Source organism: Somniosus microcephalus, chromosome 1 (genome assembly GCF_052327205.1).
Source record: "Somniosus microcephalus isolate GS21.2 chromosome 1, FLI_Smic_1.0, whole genome shotgun sequence".
Lineage (NCBI taxonomy): Eukaryota > Metazoa > Chordata > Chondrichthyes > Squaliformes > Somniosidae > Somniosus > Somniosus microcephalus.
In genome coordinates this window covers 254,587,173-254,613,124 of record NC_140987.1, presented here as the reverse complement: position 1 = coordinate 254,613,124, position 25,952 = coordinate 254,587,173, and the positions used below count along the sequence as shown (strand labels likewise).

General features: G+C 45.4%; 1 protein-coding gene across 5 annotated transcripts in view; it reads right to left on the bottom strand.

The window, feature by feature from the left end:
- tjp2a (tight junction protein 2a (zona occludens 2)) overlaps positions 1-25,952 on the bottom strand; it is a 155,719-nt gene that overhangs the window by 9,501 nt on the left and 120,266 nt on the right. For 4 of the 5 annotated variants that reach the window (XM_085992208.1, XM_085992200.1, XM_085992216.1 and 1 more), the window contains exons 12-21: positions 25,154-25,262; positions 21,806-22,028; positions 20,383-20,567; positions 16,201-16,296; positions 16,015-16,094; positions 13,604-13,814; positions 10,215-10,315; positions 8,389-8,613; positions 3,614-3,727; positions 2,412-2,783 (exon numbers count right to left, since the gene is read on the bottom strand). In XM_085992208.1, coding sequence (XP_085848334.1) covers positions 2,412-2,783; positions 3,614-3,727; positions 8,389-8,613; positions 10,215-10,315; positions 13,604-13,814; positions 16,015-16,094; positions 16,201-16,296; positions 20,383-20,567; positions 21,806-22,028; positions 25,154-25,262 — 1,716 coding nt within the window. The remainder of the gene's footprint in view (positions 1-2,411; positions 2,784-3,613; positions 3,728-8,388; positions 8,614-10,214; positions 10,316-13,603; positions 13,815-16,014; positions 16,095-16,200; positions 16,297-20,382; positions 20,568-21,805; positions 22,029-25,153; positions 25,263-25,952) is intronic. The other variant, XM_085992224.1, reaches the window with a different exon arrangement.

The window sequence follows — 25,952 nt, the reverse complement described above, 5'->3', positions numbered from 1 at the left end:
GAGCCAGAGCCAGCGAGAGCCAGAGCCAGAGCCAGCGAGAGCGAGAGCCAGAGCCAGCGAGAGCCAGAGCCAGCGAGAGCCAGAGTCAGCGAGAGCCAGAGCCAGCGAGAGCCAGAGCCAGAGCCAGAGCCAGCGAGAGCCAGAGCCAGCGAGAGCCAGAGCCAGCGAGAGCCAGAGCCAGCGAGAGCCAGAGCCAGAGCCAGCGAGAGCGAGAGCCAGCGAGAGCGAGAGCCAGAGCCAGCGAGAGCGAGAGCCAGAGAGAGCGAGAGCCAGCGAGAGCGAGAGCCAGCGAGAGCCAGAGCCAGAGCCAGCGAGAGCCAGAGAGCGAGAGCCAGAGCGAGAGCCAGAGCCAGAGCGAGAGCCAGAGCGAGAGCCAGAGCGAGAGCCAGAGCGAGAGCCAGAGAGAGCGAGAGCGAGAGCCAGAGAGAGCGAGAGCGAGAGCCAGAGCCAGAGAGAGCGAGAGCGAGAGCCAGAGAGAGCGAGAGCCAGAGCCAGCGAGAGCGAGAGCCAGAGCCAGAGCGAGAGGCAGAACGAGAGCCAGAGCGAGAGCCAGAGAGCGAGAGCCAGAACAAAAGCGAGCCAGAGCCAGAGAGAGCGAGAGCCAGAGAGAGCGAGAGCCAGAGCGAGAGGCAGAACGAGAGCCAGAGCGAGAGCCAGAACAAAAGCGAGCGAGAGCCAGAGCGAGCGAGAGCCAGAGCGAGCGAGCGAGAGCCAGAGCGAGCGAGAGCCAGAGCGAGCGAGAGCCAGAGCGAGAGCCAGAGCCAGAGCGAGCGAGAGCCAGAGCCAGAGCGAGCGAGAGCCAGAGCCAGAGCGAGCGAGAGCACCAGAGCGAATAAAGGCTGGTTCTTGTTTGACCAATGAGTTACAATGGGGTTAAGCTAGATAACCAATGACAAGGAAAAGTTAAATCAAGCAGTGTTCCTTTCATGCTTTAATGACTTTATCATTAACTGCAAGAGCTCAATGATAAATAGTTTTCAGGTCTCTTGCACATAATGGCCCAGAAATTCGGGTCTCCACAGGTGAGTACGCACGGGGTACTCGCCCGTAGGCCCGATGGAAGTGCCGGTTTCCTGCATTCACTGCGCATGCACAGGAAACCGGCACTTCTGTTCCTCTGAACGAAGAGGTTCAGAGGTCGAACGCGTGCGCGGGGGAGGCTGCGCGTGCGCATCAAACTTACGTTTTTTTTTTAAAAACAGGTTTTTCCGGGAACGTAAGCCTGCAGAATTTAGAAATATAAAAAAGCAGGCGTAAGGCCTGCTTTTTACAAGGTAAGTGGTGAATTAATTAAAATTAAAACATTTTTCCCCACAGGTTTATTATTTTTAAATACTTTAAAGCAAGGTAAGTTTATTTTTAGCCCCATTAAAATATAAAATTATTTTTTTTCAAAAATTTAAATTGTTTAAAATAATTATTTCATGTAATTTATAGTTTATTTAAAAAATGTGATAAAAAAAATGTATTTGAAGGTTTAGTGCTATTTTGGGGCCGTAGTATTTATAAGTCTTGACAGCACTTCCTGTCAGACTTATAAATGGAGCATTCCCTGCTCCGATTGGCTGCCCATGGCCCACGTGATCCCAGGGGACGCATCGAACTAACTGCGCCCCTGGGATACGCAAGCACTTGCGCGCCGGCAGCTGGACCAGGCCCCGGATCGGAATTCCATGGGGGCCCAGAGCTCAACGGCCGGCGCGCAAGGTAAGTGCAGATCGGGGGCTTGCACCCGCGGGAAGCCCCCGACCCGAATTTCTGGGCCATTAGCTGGGTTCTCACATGAGGCATAATTTCAAAGATTTAGTGTTCAACGCCAACACCATTCGCTTATTTACTTGAAATTGCCAATTGAATGACTGAATGGATATTCTAATAATTAAGTAACGCTGGGGTAGATTTTAGTCTTCACCCCCCCCCCACCACACCTCCCCAGGTGGTAATCTGGTGAAGTGGGTCACCAACCTTGATAGAACCCAACTGATTTTTATTCCATTGAAATCAGTGAAATGAAAATCAGGCAGATTCTATAAACAACTTGCATCTATATAGCGTCTTTAATGTAGTAAATCGTCCCAAGGCACTTCACAGGAGAGTTACCGAACAAAATTTGACACCGAGCCACATAAAGGAGATATTAGGACAGGTGTCCAAAAGCTTGGTCAGAGGTAGGTTTTAAGGAGCATCTTAAAAGGAAGAGAGAGAGGCAGAGGGGTTTAGGGAGGGAATTCCAGAGCTTAGGGCCTAGGCAGCTGAAGGCACAGCCGCCAATGGTGGGGCGATGGAAATCGGGGATGCTCAACACAACAGATCATTGCTGCTGAAATTCTGATGGTCGGGGAGTGGGGGGAAGTAAATTTGAATCAGAGAGCATGTTCAAAATACAGAATTGTTTTATGGCATTATCTTACTCTTGCGATCTGTGCTTCCTGCAGTTCTTGTAGCCTCTGTGCTCGAGCTTTGTGATCCAGTTTCTCAAATATTTTCACTTTGCCCAGCACCGACTTCTGCGGACCACCTTCGCCCAATTCTTCTCTCTCGTCCCCTTCCTCATCGCTCGGGGGCTGCGCGGCCGGAGCAGGTGGTTTGACTGCCACCCGAGCCCCATAAGATGGCTTTGAAGCCACGGGAGGGGGCTGTGGCTTGGAGGGGGGAGCCTCCTGACTGCGGGGGTGCTCGCTGCTCCCAGGGCTTGGACTGCTGTAACGTGAATCGTAACCTCGATTGGAATCATGGTACTGCCTTGGAGGCTCTTTCGCGTACGAGTGTACTTCAGCTTTCGGCTTAGTGGGATTAAAAAATATATATAAAATCAGATACAATTGAAAGTCATAAGCCTATTTTAAAATTTCGCAACTTTCATTTCACTTTGAAATTTGCGCACAGCATGGTCCCTCAAACTGCAATAGGATAACAAGGTAATCGGGTTTTAGGTGTTGGCCGAGGGAGAATTATTGGCTAGGACACTGGGGAGAACTCCCCCTGCTCTTCTTCGAATAGTGCCATGATTTCTTTACGTCCACCTGAGAGAGCAGACGGGGCCTCGGTTTAACATCACATCTGAAAGACTGCACCTCTGACAGTGCAGCGCTCCCTCTCAGTACTGCACTGGGAGTGTCAGCCTGGATTTTGTGCTCAAGTCTCTGGAGTGGGGCTTGAACCCACGACCTTCTGACTCCAAGGCGAGAGTGCTACCAGGATGAATGCTCAACGTACATATAACTTTCAGGGAATAGCATTAAAGAGAGAGAGATCTGGGCATTCTAGTGCATAGATCCCTCAGGGTTCATGAGCAATGCTGTGAAGCGATAGCTAGAGTGAACTGGGTGTTGGGGTGCATTCATAAGACAATTGATTATAAAAACAAGGCCAGAATTGGAGGAGCGCAGAGATCTTGGAGGTCTGGAGGATGTTACAGAGATAGGGAGGGGCGAGACCATGGAGGGATTCGAAAAGAAGGGTGAGAATTTTAAAGTTGAGACGTTGCTGGACCAGGAGCCAATGTAGGTCAGTGAGCACAGGAGGGTGATGGGCGCTACTTAAATATCCTTTAAGTGCAACAAAAGCAAGAGCAGATCTTGTACAACGTCAAGTAGTTAATGACTCCCATTACCTTTGGTGGTTCCGGTCTAAAATCTGGCGGGGGGCTGGGGTCTCGGAGTACTTCCCTGCTACCTGCTCTCCTCATCTGTCCTCTTGCTACAGCTGGTTCTGGACTTTGCTTCCGCTGAAAAAAAGGATCATTGATAAAGTACGGTGTTTGTACACAATAGTAGCAATATGAATGCAAATGAGTAGTTCTACAAAACTATTACAATGAAGAGCAGATTAACCTTTATTATTCAAATTAAATAAATTAACAATATGCGGTGGCAATCACAATAGTGTGAACCAATGCAGCCACAACAGTACCACTGTGTACAGCTCCACTCTGTCAAATACACTTTTGTTTTGCAATCTAAAATAAAAATAAATTTATTAACAATAAAAAAGTGTAGAGAAACTTTAGTGCACCAGGTGAGTCCTGCTGCATTACATCTTCGTAGGATAGACGTAGAGAAGATATTTCCCAATTGTGGGGAGTCCAGAACTAGGCTGGGGCTCTTTCCTCTAGAAAAGAGAACACCGAGGGGTGACCCGATGGAGGTTTTTAAAAACTATGGAAAGGTTCAACAGGGTAGGCGTAGAGAAGATGTTCTCACTTGTGGGGGAGACCAAAGCTAGGGGCCATAAATATAAGATAGACTCTAATAAATCCAATAGGGGATTCAGGAGAAACTTCCTTACCCAGAGAGAAGAACTTGCTCAAATGGAGTGGTTGAGGCGAATAGCTTAGATGCATTTAAGGGGAAGCTAGAGAAGTACATGAGGGATAAAGGAATAGAAGGATATGCTGATAGGGTGAGATGAATAGGGGTGGGAGGAGGCTCGTGGGGGGTATAAACACCAGCGTGGACCAGTAGGGCCGAGTGGGTCACTGGTCATGAATTACATAGTACATCGAATTTTACAGCACAGAAACAGGCATTCGGCCCTACTGGTCCATGCCAGTGTTTATACTCCCCACGAGCCTCCTCCCACCCCTCTTCATCAAAATTATGGAAAGGTTCGACAGGGGAGACATATCAAGTAAATGTGTATCACCAACGTCCCCTTTAAGCTGGTCAGCCACGCAGTGGGTCTGGAGCTCATGCACAGGCCGGTTTATCAATTGGAATAACTGCACATACGCGAACATTTGAATAGAGCGTGCAGCCACTTAAAGGGCCACGCACCCATTAAAAAAAATGATGGAACATTGTGCATCACCTTTATCCATGCATTTCACAGAGCAGTTAATTTGTTGAGTTTGAAATAGTGAAGCTATGATTTTCTAATTTTATACACACCTGCCCACTATTCACTCCAAGGAAGAAAAGACTTGCATTTATACAACGCCTTTCAGGACATCCCAAAGGGCTTTACAGTCAATGAAGTACTTTTGAAGTAACAACAGAAAATGCTGGAAAAACTCAGCAGGCCAGGCAACATCCGTGGAGAGAAATTAGAGTCGATGTTTCGGGTCGAACCCTTCTTCAAAACTGGAAAGAAAATGAATTAGATCGAAAGGCAGGGCTGGGGAGGGAACAAAAGAAGTGAATAGACATTAAGGGGTATTCAAAATGAGACAAAAGACAGCTTAGATAGGGTGTGAAGTGTTCTGGCAGAATGAGAGACAGCTGCCATGTGGGAGAGAGAAAAAAAGAGGGGGGGGGGGAAACCCAAAACAAAGGGGTGGGGAAAAAAAGTAAAAATGTAATAGGGGCCGAGGTTATGATCTGAAATTGTTGAACTCGATATTGAGTCCGGAAAGCTGCAAAGTGCCTAATCGGAAGATGAGGTGCTGTTCCTCGACCTCTATTAAATATTTACTTCTTTTTCCACCCCTTTGTTTTGGGTTTCCCCCCCCCTCCTCTTTTTTTTCTCTCTCCCACATGGCAGCTGTCTCTCATTCTGCCAGAACACTTCACACCCTATCTGAGCCGTCTTTTGTCTCTTTACTAGTCCTATCACCATCTCGTCTCGTTTTGAATACCTCTTGATGTCTATTCACTTCTTTTGTTCCCTCCCCAGCCCTGCCTTTCGATCTATTTCATTTCCTTTCCAGTTTTGAAAAAGGGTTAGACTCGAAACGTCGACTCGAATTTCTCTCCACAGATGTTGCCTGGCCTGCTGAGTTTTTCCAGCATTTTCTGTTGTTATTTCGGATTTCCAGCATCTGCAGTATTTTGCTAAAGTACTTTTGAAGTGTAGTCACTGTTGTAATGTAGGGAACGCAGCAGCCAATTTGTGCACAGCAAGCTCCCACAAACAGCAATGTGATAATGACCAGATCATATTTTAGTGATCTTGATTGGAGGGATAAATATTGGCCCAGGACAACGGGGATAACTCCCCTGCTCTTCTTCGAAATATTGTCAAGGGATCTTTTACGTCCACCTGAGAGCAGACAGGGCCTCAATTTAATGTGCGCAGAGATCTCGGAGGGTTGTAGGGCCGGTAGAGAATACAGAGGTAGGGAGGGGTAAGGCCACAGAGGGATTTGATGGTAGAGGCAATCTGGGACCAGATATTTTCAGTTCATGCTACTGTTCAGCCCCAACATGAATGGGGAAAGCTACGAATAGCACTACCCAGCATGTATTTCACTGGGGAAGAGCACCATGACATGACTGAAGGAATTTTTATATCAATATTTGTAGCTCTGCATCCTCTGACAAGCAGTTTTCAATCATGAGATGGAAAAAAAGACTTTGCATTTATATATCACCTTTCAGACACCGCAAAGCGCTTTACAGCCAATTAAGTACTTTTGAAGTGTAGTCACTCTTCTAATGTAGGAAACACGGCAGCCAATTTGCACACAGCAAGCTCCGACAAACAGCAATGTGATAATGACTTGTTCTAGTGATGTTGTTTGAGAAATAAATATGGGCCAGGACACTGCAGAACCTGCTTGCTCTTTCAAAATAGGGTCATGGACTCTTTTACGTCCACTTTAGAGCACAGACAGGGCCCCATTTACTGTCTCACCCGAAAGACGGCATCTCCAACAGTGCAGCACTCCCTCAGTACTGCACTGGAGTGTCAGCCTAGATTTTTGTGCTCAAGTCTCTGGAGTGGAACTTGAACCCACAACCTTCTGACTCAGAGGCGAGAGTGCTACCCACTGAGCCACGGCTCCAACCCCAACAAGTTTCCTAAACCTAATCAATCTATTTTAATGCACTTATATTCATGAAATATTTTCTCAATTTCCCCCCCCACCATATACTGTACACCATTTCACTGTCTCACTAAATCCACTCAACAAGTGAAGGGGGAAAAAAACCCTCTTCAAAACAGATTCACTGCAAACATTCAAAAAGGGAACTGGACAAGCTCCTGTAGGAGACTGATATTGCTATATACAGAAAGGTAGGTGGGATATTGGGTGATGCACCTCATGGTCACTTATCTCTTGGAACTCCATTTTTAATTTCCTTTTGGGGTTATCCCAACATGGCTACTGCTGGGTGGGGAACATTGGGGTCGGGATGTGTTGCCTAGTTTCAACATGGCTGAATGGGACAGATAACATACGGTCATTTCTGTACGTTAGTATAAATACAGGAATAGTTGACGAGTGAAAGATACCAACAGCAGAGATGAGTTGGTTGAGAGGAATAGTGGGAAGCATCCAGGATGCGAAGGATAAAGAATGATACAATAACATGTCTTGGATCAGAAATAACGCTTATACAGAAGGTCCGAGAGAGACGATGGTTTTTGGGGAACATTTCAAGAACGGAAAACCTTCCATGGCACTGCGTACAGAGGGACATGAAGCAAGGAAGCTCTGGATAGACAACGTCAAAGAGTGACTTGTCACAGGAAGGGATACAGGTGACAAGTGACCAGGGTAGTTCAGAACCGACAACAGTGGAGTGAATTCATCCGGTCCCATCATCGCTGCTGAGCTGACAGACGGGGACTTAGTCGTAGTAATTATAAATATACGGTGGACAGAAGGGGCCAGTAGTTCATCCAAAATAAACTTGCACCCATGCAGTCACAAATCATACACCACGTGGCTGGTGCCAACGGATTTACTTAACAATGATTTGTGGTGCATGGCATGTATCCTCTATTTACAGGACAAAAAATCCGCACACACAACATTCCGAGTACGCTACTTTTCTGAAACAACTTGCATTCCATACATGGAACAGATCAGAGGACTGTTAAGTGGACACTTGGCACGATGCAAGGAATTTGGGGCAACATGATAAAAGACTGCATTAGCTAAATAGGCAGGTTTTTTTGGACACTTAAAAAAAGGCAGAAGTAGGAAAGCAAAGTGCTTTTTAGAAATGTTCCAAAGGGTAGAAAAGTAATGGTTGATGTATGAAGGGGTATGATTACAAAGGGGTTCGATAGGGTGGATGTAATGATGAGAAGAGGTTTCCATTTGTGGGAGACACCAAAACTAGGCACCATAAATATAAGATCATCACTAATAAATCCAATAAGGAATTCAGGATACACTTCCTTACTCAGAGAGCGGTTACAATGTGGAACTCGCTACCACATGGAGTGGTTGAGGCAAAAAGGATAGATACATTTCAGGGGAAGCTAGATAAACACACGAGGGAGAAAGGAATAGAAGGATATGCTGATAGGGTGGGATAAAGTAAAGCGAGTGGGAGGAGGCTCACATGGAGCATAAACACCAGCATGGACCTGTTGGGCTGAATGGCTGTAAATCCGAAGTATAATATTATTTAATGTACAGTGCATCCCTTCACATTCACATGTGTGAAGGTTAATGGTTACTGTAAGTACACTTCCAAATTGCATTGCTCTCACCTCTTCTCCCTGCACTGGTTCCGATGACCGAGCAAAAGAAGATACATGGGGCTCGTTGACTGGTTCATCCAGCTCGTTGTCTGTATAGGCTCCCCCCTCGGTATCCGTATCATCATAGTCGCTCATCAGTCGACTGTCGCAGCTGAGGTAGTCAGCTCCCATGGCTGACAGATAGGACATGCGGTCATCGGGCATCTCAAGGTCTTCAATCCCCAGTCCATCAGCCTAAATTAAAAATAGGGCAAGGTAAAGCATTACGCTGAAACAACAACAAAAGTTAACGCGACAAAAAACTATTTCCACCCAGATATTTTAGCAATTTCTATTTCTTCCCCCCACCCAATGGGAATAGAACTACCAGCTGCTCTTTGGGGGGGGGGGGGGGGGGGGGGGGAAGAGAAGATTTACGATCATACTCATACTTCCTCTTAAGAGCATGTGGGATTCCTCCAAGTTCTCACCAGGACTTTCAAAATATCTCAATTTTCTCCAATGGGAGCAAAGTAACCAGTTGGGTGACGTTCTGGGTGGGAAAGGGTTAAAGTACGATCAATTCCTCTTAAGAGCAAGTAGGATTTTCCAAACAAACCGAAAATGTTCATCATAAATTGATCTTTCCATTTTTGCGACTTGGTCTTGAAGTGGTAGTTTAGGAACACTGAAATCCTTTTACTGTGGTTGCGGCATTTCCAAGCTCCAAGTATCAGAGCAATGGGCTAAGAGCCGTCTAAAATCTTGGTTTCCATTCCAGAACACAAGCTGCATGTTCTAACACTGTAGGCAGTTGTAAAGAGTTGTGTGCAAACTCTTTAAAAATCTAAATGACTTGGAAATAGAAACAGTCAAGGATCCCCTTAAATTTTTTTGTGCGCTGTCCCTTTAATTAGCTGCGCGGCCCATTCAAATTTTCATGTATGACAGTTTCTTCCATGTAAAAGCTGGCGGTGAGCGGCCTGTGCGGGACCTCCAGACCGCCGCACAGCTTAGCGGGAATGTTGGAAACCGTATGCATAACCGGAACAAGGGTTAATGCAGCTCAATAGCTCACCAAGCCCTTAACTTCAATGCGCCACTAATTGCCAGTAACTAGAGTAACCTGTAGCGTGTGAAGCAGTTAAACAAAAGCAAACTTGGAGAGGCCATTGGGAAAATCCCAAGCATAGAAACACATACTTTTCAAACTATGAACTAGTAATATATTTTGGGAGTTTAAAAAAATATGAATATGATTAATTAATGAACAGTTAATGGGAAGGGCTACAGGGAAAAAAATGCAAGATCAGCTAAGGTCACTGGAGTGTATGGGGAAATCATGAAACTTGCACTTAATTGAAATGTGGTTTCATCTAAATGGATGGATGGGTAGATGAACAGGTGGTGGGGGGGGGGGGGGGGTGAAAGAAAAATCAACACACAGAACAAAAAACTTACTCTTATCCAATTTTCTCTTAAGAGGAGCAGCCTGTACATCTTCTTAAATGCGGTCATTCTTTTGCAACACAAATGTGTTAGTTACTGACTAGCACAGCTCAAGTTCTTCGATAAATATGATAGAAAGAACCAAGAGACATTTTGGCTGATTAGTTAATGCATTGTTTTATTAGTTAAACATTCCCTTTGATGAAAATGCAGTTGGCACCTGGGAGTTCCGCTCATTACAAGAAAAATATTGACGTGAGCCTTTACTCCAGAGTCCTACGCTGCGTGCATTAGGATTAACTCAATGCGTAATCATTAATATCCAAAAGCCAGATGCATCTAAAATTAGCCTCAATAAAAAAGGTGTTTGAACAAGCTATGCAACGCGCGACTCATGCAATACATACCTTGCTTTCCGAAACCCAAACAGCAGAAGCCTGATGATCTCTTATCAGATCCTTTGCTAATCCATACCAGCCATCGTGAGAGGAATTCAGATCAATTGTCTCTGCAAGGTTAAAGACAAAAATAAGCTCTCTCTCTTGTATAATAATTTGCGGCCATTTAGAAAAGCCAGAAGAAGAAAACTTGGCACTAAGTCAATCCTGGATGCACGAATACACTTGAGAACACACTCACATTTATACTGCAACCCAGCAGCAGCTCTCGGCAAAACTTCAGGCTCGTACAACAGATATTACCTAGAATTTACAGCACAGAAACAGGCCATTCGGCCCAACTGGTCCATGCCGGTGTTTATGCTCCACACAAGCCTCCTTCATTTCACCCCATTGGCATAACAGAGCAAATCTAAATCAAGATTAAACTATTTCTCACCTCCAGCCCTAACCTCTTTTGAAATGCCAGTCTCACCCAAAGTTTTTATTTTCCCCCACACACAATGATGTGGTTAATAACATTCTAATTTAAAATCAAGAGCTTCCGATAAACCTTTAATCCACAAGCGCTCCAAACTATTTTTTTTTAAATATAATTTACTAGGAAAGCTGAAAAAGCTGAAAATATAGTTAAGACTGAAGAGGATCGTGTAGTATAATCAGCACTGAAATATGTAAAGAGGAAGGGGAGTTCTACAGCAAAACTGAGAAGAGCACTTTAATTACAAATACAATCCCACCACAACATCCAGGTCATCATATACCCAATTAATTTAATTGGTCAGCAGTAGTGGTAATGTAGCACAGTTGAACAATCAGTGCTAGCGATTCTTCACAGGGCGAGATCTCATGACAAACATTATGGCCCGGAATTTGCGGTTCCGATGACTGCGAACTTTCAGCTTTTGAAACTAGCTGCAACTTCAGGATTTCTGCATTAGGCTGCGCATGCGCTAAATCCTGAAGTTGCGGTCCGTCATTCACTGCTCCGACACAGGCTGCGTTGTGCCAGGCCAATGATTTTTGCAACATTCCGTGACAATTGTGATGGTGTTAAAATTTTGTGGGTTCAAGTCCCAATCTAGGGACTTGAGCACAAAATCCAGACTGACACTCCAGTGCAGTACTGAGGGAGCGCTGCACTGTCAGAGGAGACGTGACGCACACTCCTCTAATTCTGGCCTCTTGTGCATCCCCGATTTCAATCGCTCCATCATTGGTGGTTGTGCCTCTTCCGCTGCCTAGGCGCTAAGCTCCTCCACCTCGCTGCACTTCTCTCTCCTTAAAACCTACCTCTTTGACCAAGCTTTTTGTCACCTGTCCTCATATCTCCTTTATGTGGCTCGGTGTCAAATTTTGTTTGATAACGGTCCTGCGAAGCACCTTACTATGTTAAAGGCGCTATAGAAATACTTGTTGCTGCTGGTATAAGTTACTGATGAGCGTTAAGAAAAACTTGTTTGAATGTGCCAAGAATGAATCTGTAGAAAGAAAGACTTGAAATTGTAAAGCACCTTTCACGACTTCAGGACATCCCAAAATGCTTTACAGCCAACGAAGTACTTTTTGAAGTATAGTCACTGTTGTAATGTAGGAAAGTGCAGTGAGGTAGAGGTGTTTAGGGAAGGAATTCCTGAGCTTAGGGCCTAGGCAGCGGAAGAGGCACAGCCACCAATAATGGAGCGATTGAAATCGGGGATGCGCAAGAGGCCAGAATTAGAGGAGTGCAGAGATCTCGGAGGGTTGTAGGGCTGGAGGAGGTTACGGAGATAGGGAAGGGCGAGGCCATGGAGTGATTTGAAAACAAGGATGAATTTTTTTTAATTTTTTTTTTATAAATACCTCCATCGACCTGGCTATCTACCAATTAATATTTCTGATGAAACCAAAACCAAATGCATTTACAACAATTGACTGTACTGGGTCTTTAACGAACACAAAAGATTTAGAGAGAGATGTTGTGTGAGCAGCATTAATTTCTGACCTAGACAGCATGGAGCTTTGGTAACTTCTGCATCTAATCTGTGGTTTCATCAACTACATCCAATGTGGTCCAGCAATGCCTCAATTTTAAAATTCTCATCCTTGTTTTCAAATCCCTCCATGGCCTCGCCCCTCCCTATTTCTGTAACCTCCTCTAGCCCCACAACCAATGTTCCCTGTAAGCTGCACTGTTTTGAGTGGCCTGTTTCTTTTAACGCGTTGTCCTTTAAATTTCTCCGCATGCGCGAAAGCAGATGAGGTGCTTGCGCGGGACCTTGCAGTTGACTGTGCAGCCGCGTGCGCGAGCAGTTTACTGGGAACACTGCCTACAACCCTCTGAGATCACTGCTCCTCCAATTCTGGCCTCCTGCGATCCCAGATTTTCATCGCTCCATCATTGGCGACCGTGCCTTCCACTGCCTAGGCCCCAGGCTCTGGAATTCCCTCCCTAAACCTCTCCACGTCTCGCTCTCCTCTTAAGATGCTCCTTAAAACCCACCTCTTTGACCAAGACCTGTCCCAATATCTCATGTGGCTCAGTGTCAAATTTTGTTTGATAATCGCTCCTATGAAGTGCCTTGGGATATTTTACTATGTTAAAGGCGCTGTATAAATACAAGATTTCGTTGGTGGTTCTTTAGTTGTGCAAGTTCAGAATCCAGTAGGACATTAACTTACAGTTTTGCGTATCTGTATAAACTCAAGTGTAATACATTAGATTCTGCAAATTAATCAGTGTTGATTTAATCTATTACACCACCACTTACCGCTGCTAATGTGCGTTAAGGCTACATCATCTCAGACTCGCCAACCTGCTGGAATTGATGGCCGAAAAAAGTTAGTAGCCACGAGCCCAAAGGGAGCCCATTTACAAGGTGGTGAGCGGGTGTGTGTCTGCACTTTATCAATGCATTGAAGGTGGCAGTACAAAGAACTTACATTTCTATAGTGCATGTTACAACGGTAGGACATTCCAAAGTGCTTTACAGCCAATGAAGTACTTTTGAAGTGTAGTCACTGTTGTAAGGTAGGAAATGTGGCAGCCAATTTGCACACAGCAAGCTCCCACAAACAGCAGTGAAATCAACGACTAGATCACCTGTTTTAGGTGTTGGTCGAGGGATAAACATTGGCCAGAGCACCGGGGAGAGCGCCCTGCTCTTCTTCAAAATGTATGTTTAATTGCTGACCTTTAACGGTGCAAGAGTCCAATTAGCTACAGATAGTGTCATAATTTTACTGATTCCACAGTAAGCAGTGTGTGCTCAAGGAAAAGATTTGCAGGGCTATGGGGAAGAGCAGGAGAGTGGAACCTAATTGGGTAGCTCCTTCAAAAGAGCCGGCACAGGCATGATGGGCTGAATGGCCTCCTTCTGTGTGATTCTTGGCTCCATCAGTAAACAAATGTTTCTCACCTGTAAAAAGATGAGAGCAGCTCTTCCTTAGCTTGACAGCTTGATCATAGAGTTTCTTGGAACTCTTGGTAGATGCTGGGTTCAGTCTCTGTCTCATAGTTTTAACACCTTGCTTGCTGTCTGGGTTAAAGAAGAGGACGATCGGGTACCATTGTGTGTAGTTCAGTAGATCCACAGCCTTTGGCGTTACGTCCAGTAAAGCATGTTTGTCCTGTTTACAAAGGCAGACAACAATAAAACTCAGGACAAACAAAAAAAAGTCTCGGGGGGGGGGGAATAGGAGCGTAGGAAACAGGACATTCAGCCCCTCGAGCCTGTTCTACCATTCAATTAGATCATGGCTGATCTGCATCTTAACTCCTTGGTTCTGTAACCCTTAATAGCCTCACAAAAATCTATCAATCTCAGTTTTGACATTTTCATTTGACCCCCAGCCTCAACAGCTTTTTTTTTTTGGGGGGGGGGGGGGGGGGAGGAAGAGGGGGAAAGAGTTCCAGATTTCCACTACCCTTTGTGTGAAGAAGTGCTTCTCAACATCACCCCTGAATGGCCTAGCTCTAATTTTAAGGTCATGTATGTCCCCTTGTTCTGGACTCCCCCACCAGAGGAAAGAGTTTCTATCTACCCTATCAACTCCTTTAATCATCTTCAACACCTAAAATAGGCCATCCCGTCATCTTCTATATTCAAGGAAATACTAGCTTAGTCTGAGCAATCTTTGACATTAGCACATAGTAACAGTAGGAGGCCATTCAGCCCCTTGAACCTGTTCCACCATTCAATTAGATCATGGCTGATCTGTATCTTAACTCCATCTAGCCACCTTTGTTCAGTAACCTTTAATACCCCTTGCCTAACAAAAATCTATCAATCTCAGTTTTGACATTTCCAATTGACCCCCAGCCGCAACAGCTTTTTGAGGGAGAGTCTCAGATTTCCACTGCCCTTTGTGTGATTAGGACTATTCTTTGCAAAGCGAATGATTAACAGTTTAATTTTGGTGTCTAAAATAACAATCTCAAATGTGAAGTAATGTTATTAAAAAAAAAATCCAAAATCTTGCGGGCGAAGGGGCGCAATTGCGGCAAGATTCCAGCAGGGGGGGCCACGATTTGAGGCAGGACCCATAGCCACTGGGTTTCCACACCTCTCAACTTGGCAGGAGAAATTGCACCCCAGAGGTGGGTAGTGGGGCTGTCAGGTGGGCAACACTTCTTCCACCATCTCTTCTGCCCCCCCAATTACTTTGTACAACCAGATTGGGGGAGGGGTGCATCGTAGCACAGAAGGAGGCCATTCGGCCCATCAGACCTGTGCTGGCTCTTTAAAAGAGCTATCCAGTTAGTCCCACTCCTACTGCTCTTTCCTCATAGCTCCGCAAATTTCTCGTTTTCAAGTATTTATCCAATTCCCCTTTGAAAGTTACTATTGAATCTGCTTCCACCGCCCTTTCAGGCAATGCATTCCAGATCACAATTCGCTGCATAAAAAAATTCTCCCCCCTGGATTTTTGCGAGATTCTAAGAGAAGACACAAGTCTCGATATTGGCCTAAAGCAGGACCTTAATATCTGACAGAAAACAGCCAATGAAAACCATCCCAAACATGCCGGTCAAAATACCCACTCCTTACAACCTAACCCAGTAGTGTCAAAAGAAATAGAAGTCACAGAAAGCTGGAAAGTGCAAGCCTCCCTTCTGCTCAAACTAAGCGCGTTCCCCCCCCCTCCCCGCCCCCGCTTCCCGTCTCCTCACCATGCTACCTCTCTCTCCTCCTCTCTGCCTCTCTCTCCTCCTCTCTGCCTCTCTCTCCTCACCATGCTACCTCTCTCTCCTCCTCTCTGCCTCTCTCTCCTCACCATGCTACCTCTCTCTCCTCCTCTCTCCTCCTCTCTGCCTCTCTCTCCTCACCATGCCACCTCTCTCTCCTCCTCTCTGCCTCTCTCCCCTCACCATGCCACCTCTCTCTCCTCCTCTCTGCCTCTCTCCCCTCACCATGCCACCTCTCTCTCCTCCTCTCTGCCTCTCTCCCCTCACCATGCCACCTCTCTCTCCTCCTCTCTGCCTCTCTCCCCTCACCATGCCACCTCTCTCTCCTCCTCTCTGCCTCTCTCCCCTCACCATGCTACCTCTCTCTCCTCCTCTGCCTCTCTCTCCTCACCATGCCACCTCTCTCTCCTCCTCTCTGCCTCTCTCTCCTCACCATGCCACCTCTCTCTCCTCCTCACCATGCCACCTCTCTCTCCTCCTTTAAGATGCTCCTTAAAACCTACCTCTTTGGCCTGTCCCAATATCTCATGTGGCTCGGTATCAAATGTTATCTGATTACGCTGCTGTGAAGCACCTTGGGGCATTTTACTACATTAAAGGTGATCTATAAATGCAAGTTGCTGCCCAAATAATTATTCTTACCTCTTCAATGATCTGTCTGACCGTGTTCAATCGAACTACACCAGTAGACTTCTCTGCACCTGCATCCCTGGGTTCGGTTTCTAAAATAATTAATTTACAATCGAGTTGTTTTGACTTCTCTATGAACACATCATCAAGACATGCACAGGCTACTGTCAAATACATTGGTGTGAATAATTTACTTACTGGCAGCTTTGTAGCAAGCGGGTAATTCTGTTGCCAGCTTCTCTGTAGCTACATCAGCGATGGGCCCAAAGAGCACCACAGGCCTCCTAAAGCCAGCTAAAATAGAAAACGGATGTAAATGGGTAGTAAGTGCATTGGTAGAGCATCCAGAACTACTTAAAATAGTGCCCCTTGGCAACAATTCTATCACAAATAAAAGTTAATATTCACCACGTACAGAAAGACTTGCATTTCTATAGCGCCTTTCATGACCTCAGGACATCCCGAAGCTCTTTACAGCCAATTAAGTACTTTTGAAGCGTAGGCGGCGATTTCCCCTACCTTGGCGGGTCCCGACCCCGCTGCTGGCTCCAGCCCACTCTGTAGAATGATTTTACGTTGATTGGGCTTGTTAAACCCGCCCCGCGTGTTTGCCAGCCAATTGAAGGAAGCGGGTCTGATGAAGTCATTTGATGACACGTCATCAGCCGGTTTCCTTAAAGGGACCATGCGCAAATTTACTTTTGGACAGTTGTGCTGTCAGTGTTCTACAGCATTGAGGTGCTGCAAACACTGCACAGGGATGCACAACTGCACCCAGGCTCTCCCATGATTCGTCACAGCACACAGGGAGGTTCTCTTCCCTTCCAATGGGCGGAAGAGACCTCCCCACGAGACCAATGCAGCCTGGTTGCACATTGCACAGGAGGACACAAGCAGGGATGTCGTCAGGAGCACCAGGCTGCAGTGGCGCAAACCTTTCAATGATCTCAGTAGATCACGAATCGTTAGTACAAAGCCACACTCAACCTCATCCTGCTGTGCCACTCATCACATCCACATCACTCTGCCTTCCCTACCCCTGCACATGCTTACTTACACCAAACTTACCTTGCACCTCCACCCATCCCCCTCTATCTACATTATCACTTCCCCATCTCACTAGCCACCCCTCACACTTACCCTCATCCTAGTGCAATCATGCCAACTAACAACACACAAGGGTAGGCACTTGTGTGTTTTGGCCAATGTTCATGTAAAGTTTCTGTTCATGTGGTGTCAAACATTGAAAGCTTTATTTTCAACACTTTGTATTCTTGGACAGATCTGTGTGCGCCTTTGGAAGTGGCTTAGTGAATGGTGAGACATAACTGTACCACCTGCAATGGTGAGGAGTGTGAAAGGAATGGCTTGAGTACTGTATGGATGCTTTATGGTGTTGGTGTGGGGTGGTACCAACCTGGCGCATCATGTGGCAGCCAGGGTGTACAGCGTCAAGTGAAGTAAATCTGGCCATGGTGAGGCCATCCCTGGCAGCAATGTGGTCGGATGCTGATGCCCTGTGTAGTATCAGTTGATTGCGGAGAATGTTGGTGCTGATCGTGGTGGGATTCTGAGGACCAAGGTGAGATAGTTTCAAGGGCAACGATGCTGATGTAATCGATGGCAGGTGAACTTGAGATGACAGAAGCGATGTCAGTGGTGAGAGGTTGTTCCAATGAGGTGACACTGAAGAGAGAGTTGCTCCAAACACTTGCAACCTGCATAAAGCTCAATCTGTCTTCCAAATGCAGTAAGCAACAGCTTCTGAGCTTGGAAAGTGAACAGATGTGAAATGGGAGCTTTTATACCACATTTGCAGCCGTTATAAATCCCCAGGGCCTGATAATCTACATCCCAGGGTACTTAAGGAAGTGGCCCTAGAAATAGTAGATGCATTGCTGGTCATCTTCCAGAACTCGATAGACTCTGGAACGGTACCCATGGATTGGAGGGTAGCTAATGTTACCCCACTATTCAAAAAAGATGGTAGAGAAAAGGCGGGGAATTATAGACCGGTAAGCTTGACATCGGTCGTGGGGAAAATGCTAGAGTCCATTATAAAAGATGTAATAGCAGAGCACTTGGAAAGCAGTGACTGGATCGGACAAAGTCAACATGGATTTACAAAAGGTAAATCATGCTCGACTGATCTACTGGAATATTTTGAGGATGTAACTGGTAAAATAGATAAGGGAGAACCAGTGGATGTGGTGTATTTGGACTTTCAGAAGGCTTTCGATAAGGTCCCGCATAAGAGATTAGCGTGCAAAATTAAGGCACATGGGATTGGGGGCAAGGTATTGACTTGGATAGTGAACTGGTTGGCGGACAGAAAGCAAAGAGTTGGAATAAACAGGTCATTTTCCAAGTGGCAGGCAGTGACTAGTGGGGTACCGCAAGTATCGGTCCTAGGACCCCAGCTGTTCACAATATATATTAATGATCTGGATGAGGGAATTGGATGTAATATCTCCAAATTTGCAGACGACAAAGCTGGGTGGGAGGGTATGCTGTGAGGAGGATGTCGTGAAACTCCAGCACGATTTGGACAGGTTGGGTGATTGGGCAGAAACATGGCAAATGCACTATAATGTGGATAAATGTGAGGTTATCCACTTTGGTGGCAAAAACAGGAAGGCAGATTATTATTTGAATGGCAATAGATTGGGAGAAGGGGAAGTGCAAAGAGACCTGGGTGTTCTTGTACACCAGTCGCTGAAGGTAAGCATGCAGGTGCAGCAGGCGGTTAAGAAGGCAAATGGTATGTTGAACCCTCTTGCTACGAAGGCAGAGTACAAGAACAAGGATGTCTTGCTGCAGTTGTACAGGGCCTTGGTGAGACCACACCTTGAGTATTGTGTGCAGTTTTGGTCGCCTTACCTGAGGAAGGACGTTCTTGCCATGGAAGGAGTGCAGCGAAGATTCACCAGGCTGATACCTGGGATGGCAGGAATGACGTATGAGGAGAGATTGTGTCGATTGGGCTTATACTCACTGGAGTTTAGAAGATTGAGAGGGGATCTCATCGAAACCTATAAAATTCTGTCAGGCCTGGACAGACTAGATGCAGGAAGGATGTTTCTGATGGCTGGGGAGTCCAGAACCAGGGGTCATAGTCTAAGGATAAGGGGTAAGCCATTTAGGACTGAAATTTAGGGCAGCACGGTGGCATAGTGGTTAGCACTGTTGCCTCACAGCGCCAGGGACCCGGGTTCGAATCCGGCCTCGGGTGACTGTCTGTGTGGAGTTTGCACATTCTCCCCGTGTTTGCGTGGGTTTCCTCCGGGTGCTCCGGTTTCCTCCCACAGTCCAAAGATGTGCGGGTTAGGTTGATTTGGCTATGATAAATTGACCCTTAGTGTTAGGGGGATTAAATACGTGGGGTTACGGGGATAGGGTGGGATATGTAGGGGTTACGGGGATCGGGTGGGATATGTGTCGGTGCAGGCTCGATGGGCCGAAATGGCCTCTATCTGCACTGTGGGGTTTCTGTGAAATGAGGAGGAATTTCTTCACCCAGAGAGTGGTGAACCTGTGGAATTCTCTGCCACAGAGGGCGGTGGAGGCCAGTTCATTAATATATTCAAGAAAGAGTTGGATATATTTCTTAAGGCTAAAGGGATCAAGGGATATGGGGAGAAGGCAGGGACAGGGTACTGAATTTGGATGATAAGCCATGATCTCATTGAATGGCGGAGCAGGCTCGAAGGGCCGAATGGCCTACTCCTGCTCCTATCTTCTATGTTTCTATGTTTCAAGTAATGAGATGATTCCATGGTCTCCAGACCTGCTTACCTGATGTGATCCCCGACCAGCGAGGACCCTGTGGGCAGTGCGCTACCCACTGAGCCACACCAGTTGGCCCAAACAAGCTGCTCACCAGTGTCCTGACCACCATTTATCCTTCAATCAACATCACTAAAACACATTGCTGTTTGTGGGACCTTGCTGTGTGCAAATTGGCTGTCCCGTTTCCTACATTACAACAGTAACTACACTTCAAAAAAGTACTTAGTTGGCCGTAAAATGCTTTGGGATCTCCCAAGGTTGTGAAAATCGCTATATAAATGCAAGTCTTGCTTTTCTTTCTTTGAATGAAGTACAGGAGGAGGTGCAGAGACTGTGGCCAATGGTGCACACTTAGCATTATATTTTCTGAGGTTGGTATATTTATTTATACTACTTTACTTTTATTCCTCTAAAATTATATTTCTGATTAAAACCAAAATGATCTATTTTTGACCTAAAAAGCACATTATTTGCTCACAGCTTTTTTCTCTAAATCTAATTTGGGTGGGTAGAAAACATAGAAAATCTAATTATTCATCAGAAACAAAAATTCACAAGAAAATATGCAGATCATACAAAAAGTTCTCTTACCTTCCCGAAGAACAACCCTTTCGTACGCTGGGAACTTAGTGCCAACTGGTATGGCCGTGAGGTCCTCGCGACTCTTTCGAAGATTCTTCTTCATTGCTGCCCTCTGACCCCGTGACCGCCAGAAGTCCCCACGGTCGCTTGAAGTCGCTCTCTGGACATTCTGCACATTGGACATCTGCTCAGCTCTGACCGGATATTAGTTTCAGGTAAACAAAAGATATATTATTCGTTCATAAAATTCAGAGACCGCTGTGAAATTCTTAACTGGTATGGTCACCGCCCTTTAATATAAAACAAGATTAACTTGAGGCCAAGAGCAGGGTACCGACCAGAAAGTTGCACCTTCAATATCATAGAAACATTCCCACCTTTTTGCCAGGAATCAATATTTTTAGCTCTGCAAACATTAATAGAACCTCCTGCACTAAAAAGTTTCAAATATTAGCCTTTAAACAGATATAGCGATGGATCAAAGAATCTAAATACTGTATTCAACTTTTATTGTAACCTCTCTCTAACTTCCTCCAGCCCTACAACCCTCCGAGGTCTCTGTGCTCCTCCAGTTCTGGCCTCTTGTGAATCTCCGATTTTAATCACTTCACCTTTGGCGGCCATGCCTTCAACTGCCAAGGCCCCAAGCTCTGGAATTCCCTTCTTAAACCGCTCAGCCTCTCTACCTCCATGAAGACACTCCTGAAAACCCACATCTTTGACCGTCACCTGCCCCAATATCCCCTTATGTGGATTGGTGTCAGATTTTGTCTAATAACACACCTGTGAAGCACCTTGTGGACGACTGCACAATAAAAACAAATACACTAACTCAAGATGTGCAGCATTCAGACAGATCTGTGGTCTTTAAAAAAATGCTACAAGAACCTACTTTAACCTCAAAACTTGCATTTATATAGGGACAAGATACTCAATTCTGAATTGATATTTATATAAAATAGCAAATAATATATTTGTGAATGAGGCTGACCATTGTAAATCTCAAATACTCAACTGTTCTCTAGCTTTTGAGCCCCTCCAAACCTTGTGTCCTGAAGCATAGAAAAAAAGCCACGGGCTGGAGAGTCTAGAACTAAGAGTCAGTCTCAGGATAAGGGGTCAGCCATTTAGGAGTGAGATGAGGAGAAATTTCTTCAGTCAGAGGGTTGTGAATCTTTGGAACTCTCTAACCCAGAGGGCTGTGGATGCTCAGTCGTTGAGTATATTTAAGACAGAGATCGATAGATTTTTAGGTACCAAGGGATATGGGGATATGGGGATAAGAGCGGGAAAGTGGAGTTGATCAAGTTCAGCGATTATCATATTGATTGGCGGAGCAGGCTCGAGGGGCAGTGTGACCTACTCCTGTTCCTATTTATGTTTTTTTTTACAAGGGAGGTGCTGACACTTAACATTACACTTCAGAATTTACCTGCTTTTGTTCGGAATGATTCCCTTCTCTAGTTGTTTGATGTTGTCGGGACCAATTCTTACTGCTAACCAGTTTCCCAGTTTGCCATTATACAGCGTGTCCAAAACCTTGAAGACTTCCCCTCGGGTGAAATTCAAGCTTTGCGGACTCTCTTTCTCGTACTCAAAGTGTGTCCTAATGAAGAACGAATCACCACGGCCAGAGTTGATAATATCTTTGTACACTGGCAGGGAGAAAAAAAAGATAGGATGCATTTCTAAGTGAACGGTTGGGTTTTACCACCTTCAGTTGTTAACTTTATTTACAGTTGCAATACAATAAAGGGTACAGATAATTGTCCAACAAAATAATGACCATTTACACGTGTGCAGATACCATATGATGCTGCTGGACAATCCCCTCACCCACAGCCAGGTTTTATCTTGGAGTTTCCAGTGCCTTCAATGAGGAACTTTGAAGGATTTTTGGAAATACAGGTACATCGCATCATATGTTTTTGTACTGCCTACTTTTGAGATGTCGCTTCCTCAAAAATGGAGGGTCATCAAGTTGATCTCTCTCTCTTGTCCTATTGGCTGGCATTAGATTCTCCGGCAGTTTGCTCCCAAAGATTCGCTCATCATTTTCCATCAAACATTCATGTTAGGCAGATGATAGTTACTTTGATAGCAAGACATAATTAATCTTTGCACTCTTGAACACTGACTAGTTCAAATTTTTTAAAAAGTGTGCCTTTGGAGACAATTTTCAATTGGAGGCAAATTTTTTGAGCAATAGACTTCCAGAATGAACAGAGACATCCGAAAAATGAGCAGATATGTAAAATTAAAAAAATTACATAAAAATTAATAGGATGTTTGAAGTTAAAATAAAATATACAGGGACAGATTGAGAAATTTGGAAGATATTGCAAGGGGATTTTAAAAAATAACACTAGTTATTTTTAATATAACTTTATTAAGGCAATATAGCGATTCCTGAATTCTGAGCGATTTTACTATTGTTATATTAGGGTCAGTTTTAGCGCTAGTATCTAGGAGGTTTTTTTTTTAAATGAGATGTCAGGCAGCCTGGAATTCCCCACACCTCCCAGCAGTTTCTAAATATTCAACAGTGTGAGAATTCCACTTCATGCAATGATGTAGATTTTTTTTTTTAAAGTACAGAAGCAAAATACTGCAGATGCAGGAAATCTGAAATAGAAACAAACAGTGCTGGAAAACACTCAACAGGTCAGGCAGCATCTGTGGCGAGGGAGAAACAGAGTTAACGGGCAGGGACAACTTTAGCCTAACCCGCCCATCGGCAAGTTAACGGGATCGGGTGCAGGGCTAGTTTTACACCCCGCCAATGTTGCCCGTAGTTTATTTTTGGTGTGTGGCCCCTTTAAGGGGCTGCACAGCCCATTCAGTTTCGCACATGCACGAAACTTAACATTGAAAAAGCTGGCCCCGGGCTGCGTGGGACTGACAGAGAGCTGCGCGACTGCGCAGCATATAGGGAACGTTACACCCCGCCCGATTTTTATTCTCCATTGAAGTCAACGGAGAGTAGTATCGGGCGGGATGTAAAACCAGCATGCCACCCGATCCCGTGGGATTCCCGTCCGCCGAGTTAAGTTAAAATCACCCCCTACATTTCAGATCAGTAACTCTTCAGAACATTCTGATGAAAGGTAATCACCCTAAAACGTTAACTCTGTTTCTCTCTCCACAGATGCCGCCTGACTTGCTGAGTATTTCCAGCATTTTGTGTTTTAATTTTTTTAATAAGAAAAGGTACAGCATGTCTAGGATTAAGTGTCCATATTGTACTTCAATTTTTGAGTGCGACAATCCCAATCTCAACTTTTTTGGGGGTTCCAAAAACATCCCAGGAGCTGAAGAGGTGTGGACAGTGGACCAGGAACAGAACAGCAATTCTGCTGAGGGCCACAGGTGAGCGGGTGGTGGGTTGCAAGTAGCCTCTCGAACACAATTACGAGTACCACAAATATAAAGCCAATGGACATCCTGGGAGTGCACCTGCATACTACTGTCCATGATCCAAGACCATCCAGAGCAGGGGAGTGGGACTAATTGGAGAGCTTTTTCAAATAGCTGGCACAGGCAGGATGGCTATGACTATAGCCTTCCAATTGTCAGTTACTTATTTACTAGCATATGAAAAATCAGAGAGTCGTTCAAAAAAGAATAAGATTCACTATTGTCGACAGAAGGGAATTTTTTTTTCAAATTGTTCACATGAAGGTTAATACTTAACAAAACACTAAAAAGAAAAACTACCTCATTTATATAGTGCCTTTCACATCCTCAAGACATCCCAAAGCACTTCATAACCAATGAAATACTTTTGAAGTGTAGTCATGGTTATGTAGGGAAATGCAACAGTACATCTGCAGACAAGGTCCCACAACCAGCAACAGATAAATAACCTGGTTTTATTTTAAGCAGTATTGGCTGAACAATAATTGATGGCCAGGACATCAGGAGAATTTTCCCTGCTCTTTGCCATGGCATCTTTTACATCCACCCAAGAGGGTAGGGGGGCATCAGTTTAATGAAGTCTTTCCACCGTCTACAAGGCATAAGTCAGGAGTGTGATGGAATACTCTCCACGTGTCTGGATGAGTGCAGCTCCAACAATGCTCAAGAAACTCAACACCATCCAGGATAAAGGAGCCCACTTGATTGGCACCCCATCCACCACCTTAAACATTCACTCCCTCCAGCAATGTGTACCATCTACAAAACACACTGCAGAAACTCGGCAAAGCTTCTTCGACAGCACCTCCCAAACTCACGGACTCTACCACCTAGAAGGACAAGGGCAACAGGTACATGGGAACACCATCACCTCCAAGTTCCCCTCCAAGTCACACACCATCCTGACTTGGAAATACATCAGCCGTTCCTTCGTTACTGAGTCAAAATCCTGGAACTCCCTCCCTAACAGCACTGTGGGAGTACCTTCACCACATGGACTGCAGTGGTTCAAGGCAGCGGCTCACCACCACCTTCTCAAGGGCAATAAATGCTGGCCTTGCCAGCGATGCCCACATCCCATGAATGGATTTAAAAAAATCTCTTCCAAAGGATGTACCTCAGACAATACAGCACTGAAATATCAGGCTAGATTACGTGCTCCATTCTCGAGTGGGGCTTGACTGCACAATCTTCTGGCTCAGAGGTGTGCGAGAGTGCTATTCACTGAGCCAAACTGACATGGAAAATAAACCCTGACTGAATACTCCCATTCAAATAAAAGGTAAGTTTTGCTTTTTCTGTCCAGCCTTCCTTTAGCAAGTCAGTACAGCTTTCAGTAAGTGTCATGGCCTAGATTACATACCATCATATTTACTCTGAGCGAGGATGGTCACATCTTCACCTTTTGGGATTTCTAGAAGGTAGAGAACAGCTTCTTCACGCACAATACTACGGAAATCCATGGAATTTACCTAGTGGAATATACAACAAAGAAGATCACCCATCTAAAATTTATAGGATTGTTCACTGCAAAGAAACCAAGTTATAAAAAATAAGCTGCATCAAACAAACATCGATATGGCCGACAAATCCTTCAGATTGAATTCAACCCTTCAAACACCTTCTAGTCTGATATTCATCGAATCTCGCAGCACAGGATGACGACATTTGGCCCATTGTGCTGGATCTTTGAAAGACCTATCGAATTAGTCCCACTCCCCTGCTCTTTCCCTATATAGCCATGCAAATTTCTCTTTTTTCAAGCATATATCCAATTCCTTTTTGAAAGTTACTATTGAATCTGCCACCTTGAGGCAGTGCTTTCCAGATCATCATAACTCGCTGCGTAAAAAAAATTCTCATCTCCCCTCCGGTTCTTTTGCCAATTTTCTTAAACCGGTGTTCTCTGGTTACCGCCCCTCCTGCCACTGGGAACAGTTTCTCCCCATCTACTCTCCCGATCAAAATCCTTCACATTAAGTACTAATTTTGCTGATTCTCCGCCCCAGGCGCCACGCCGCGCCGGGGACAGGCCGCCCCAGGCGCCACGCCGCGCCGGGGACAGGCCGCCCCAGGCGCCACGCCGCGCCGGGGACAGGCCGCCCCAGGCGCCAGGCACTTCATCCTTCAGGAGTGCTGGGCAGGTAGGATTAAAACCGTCG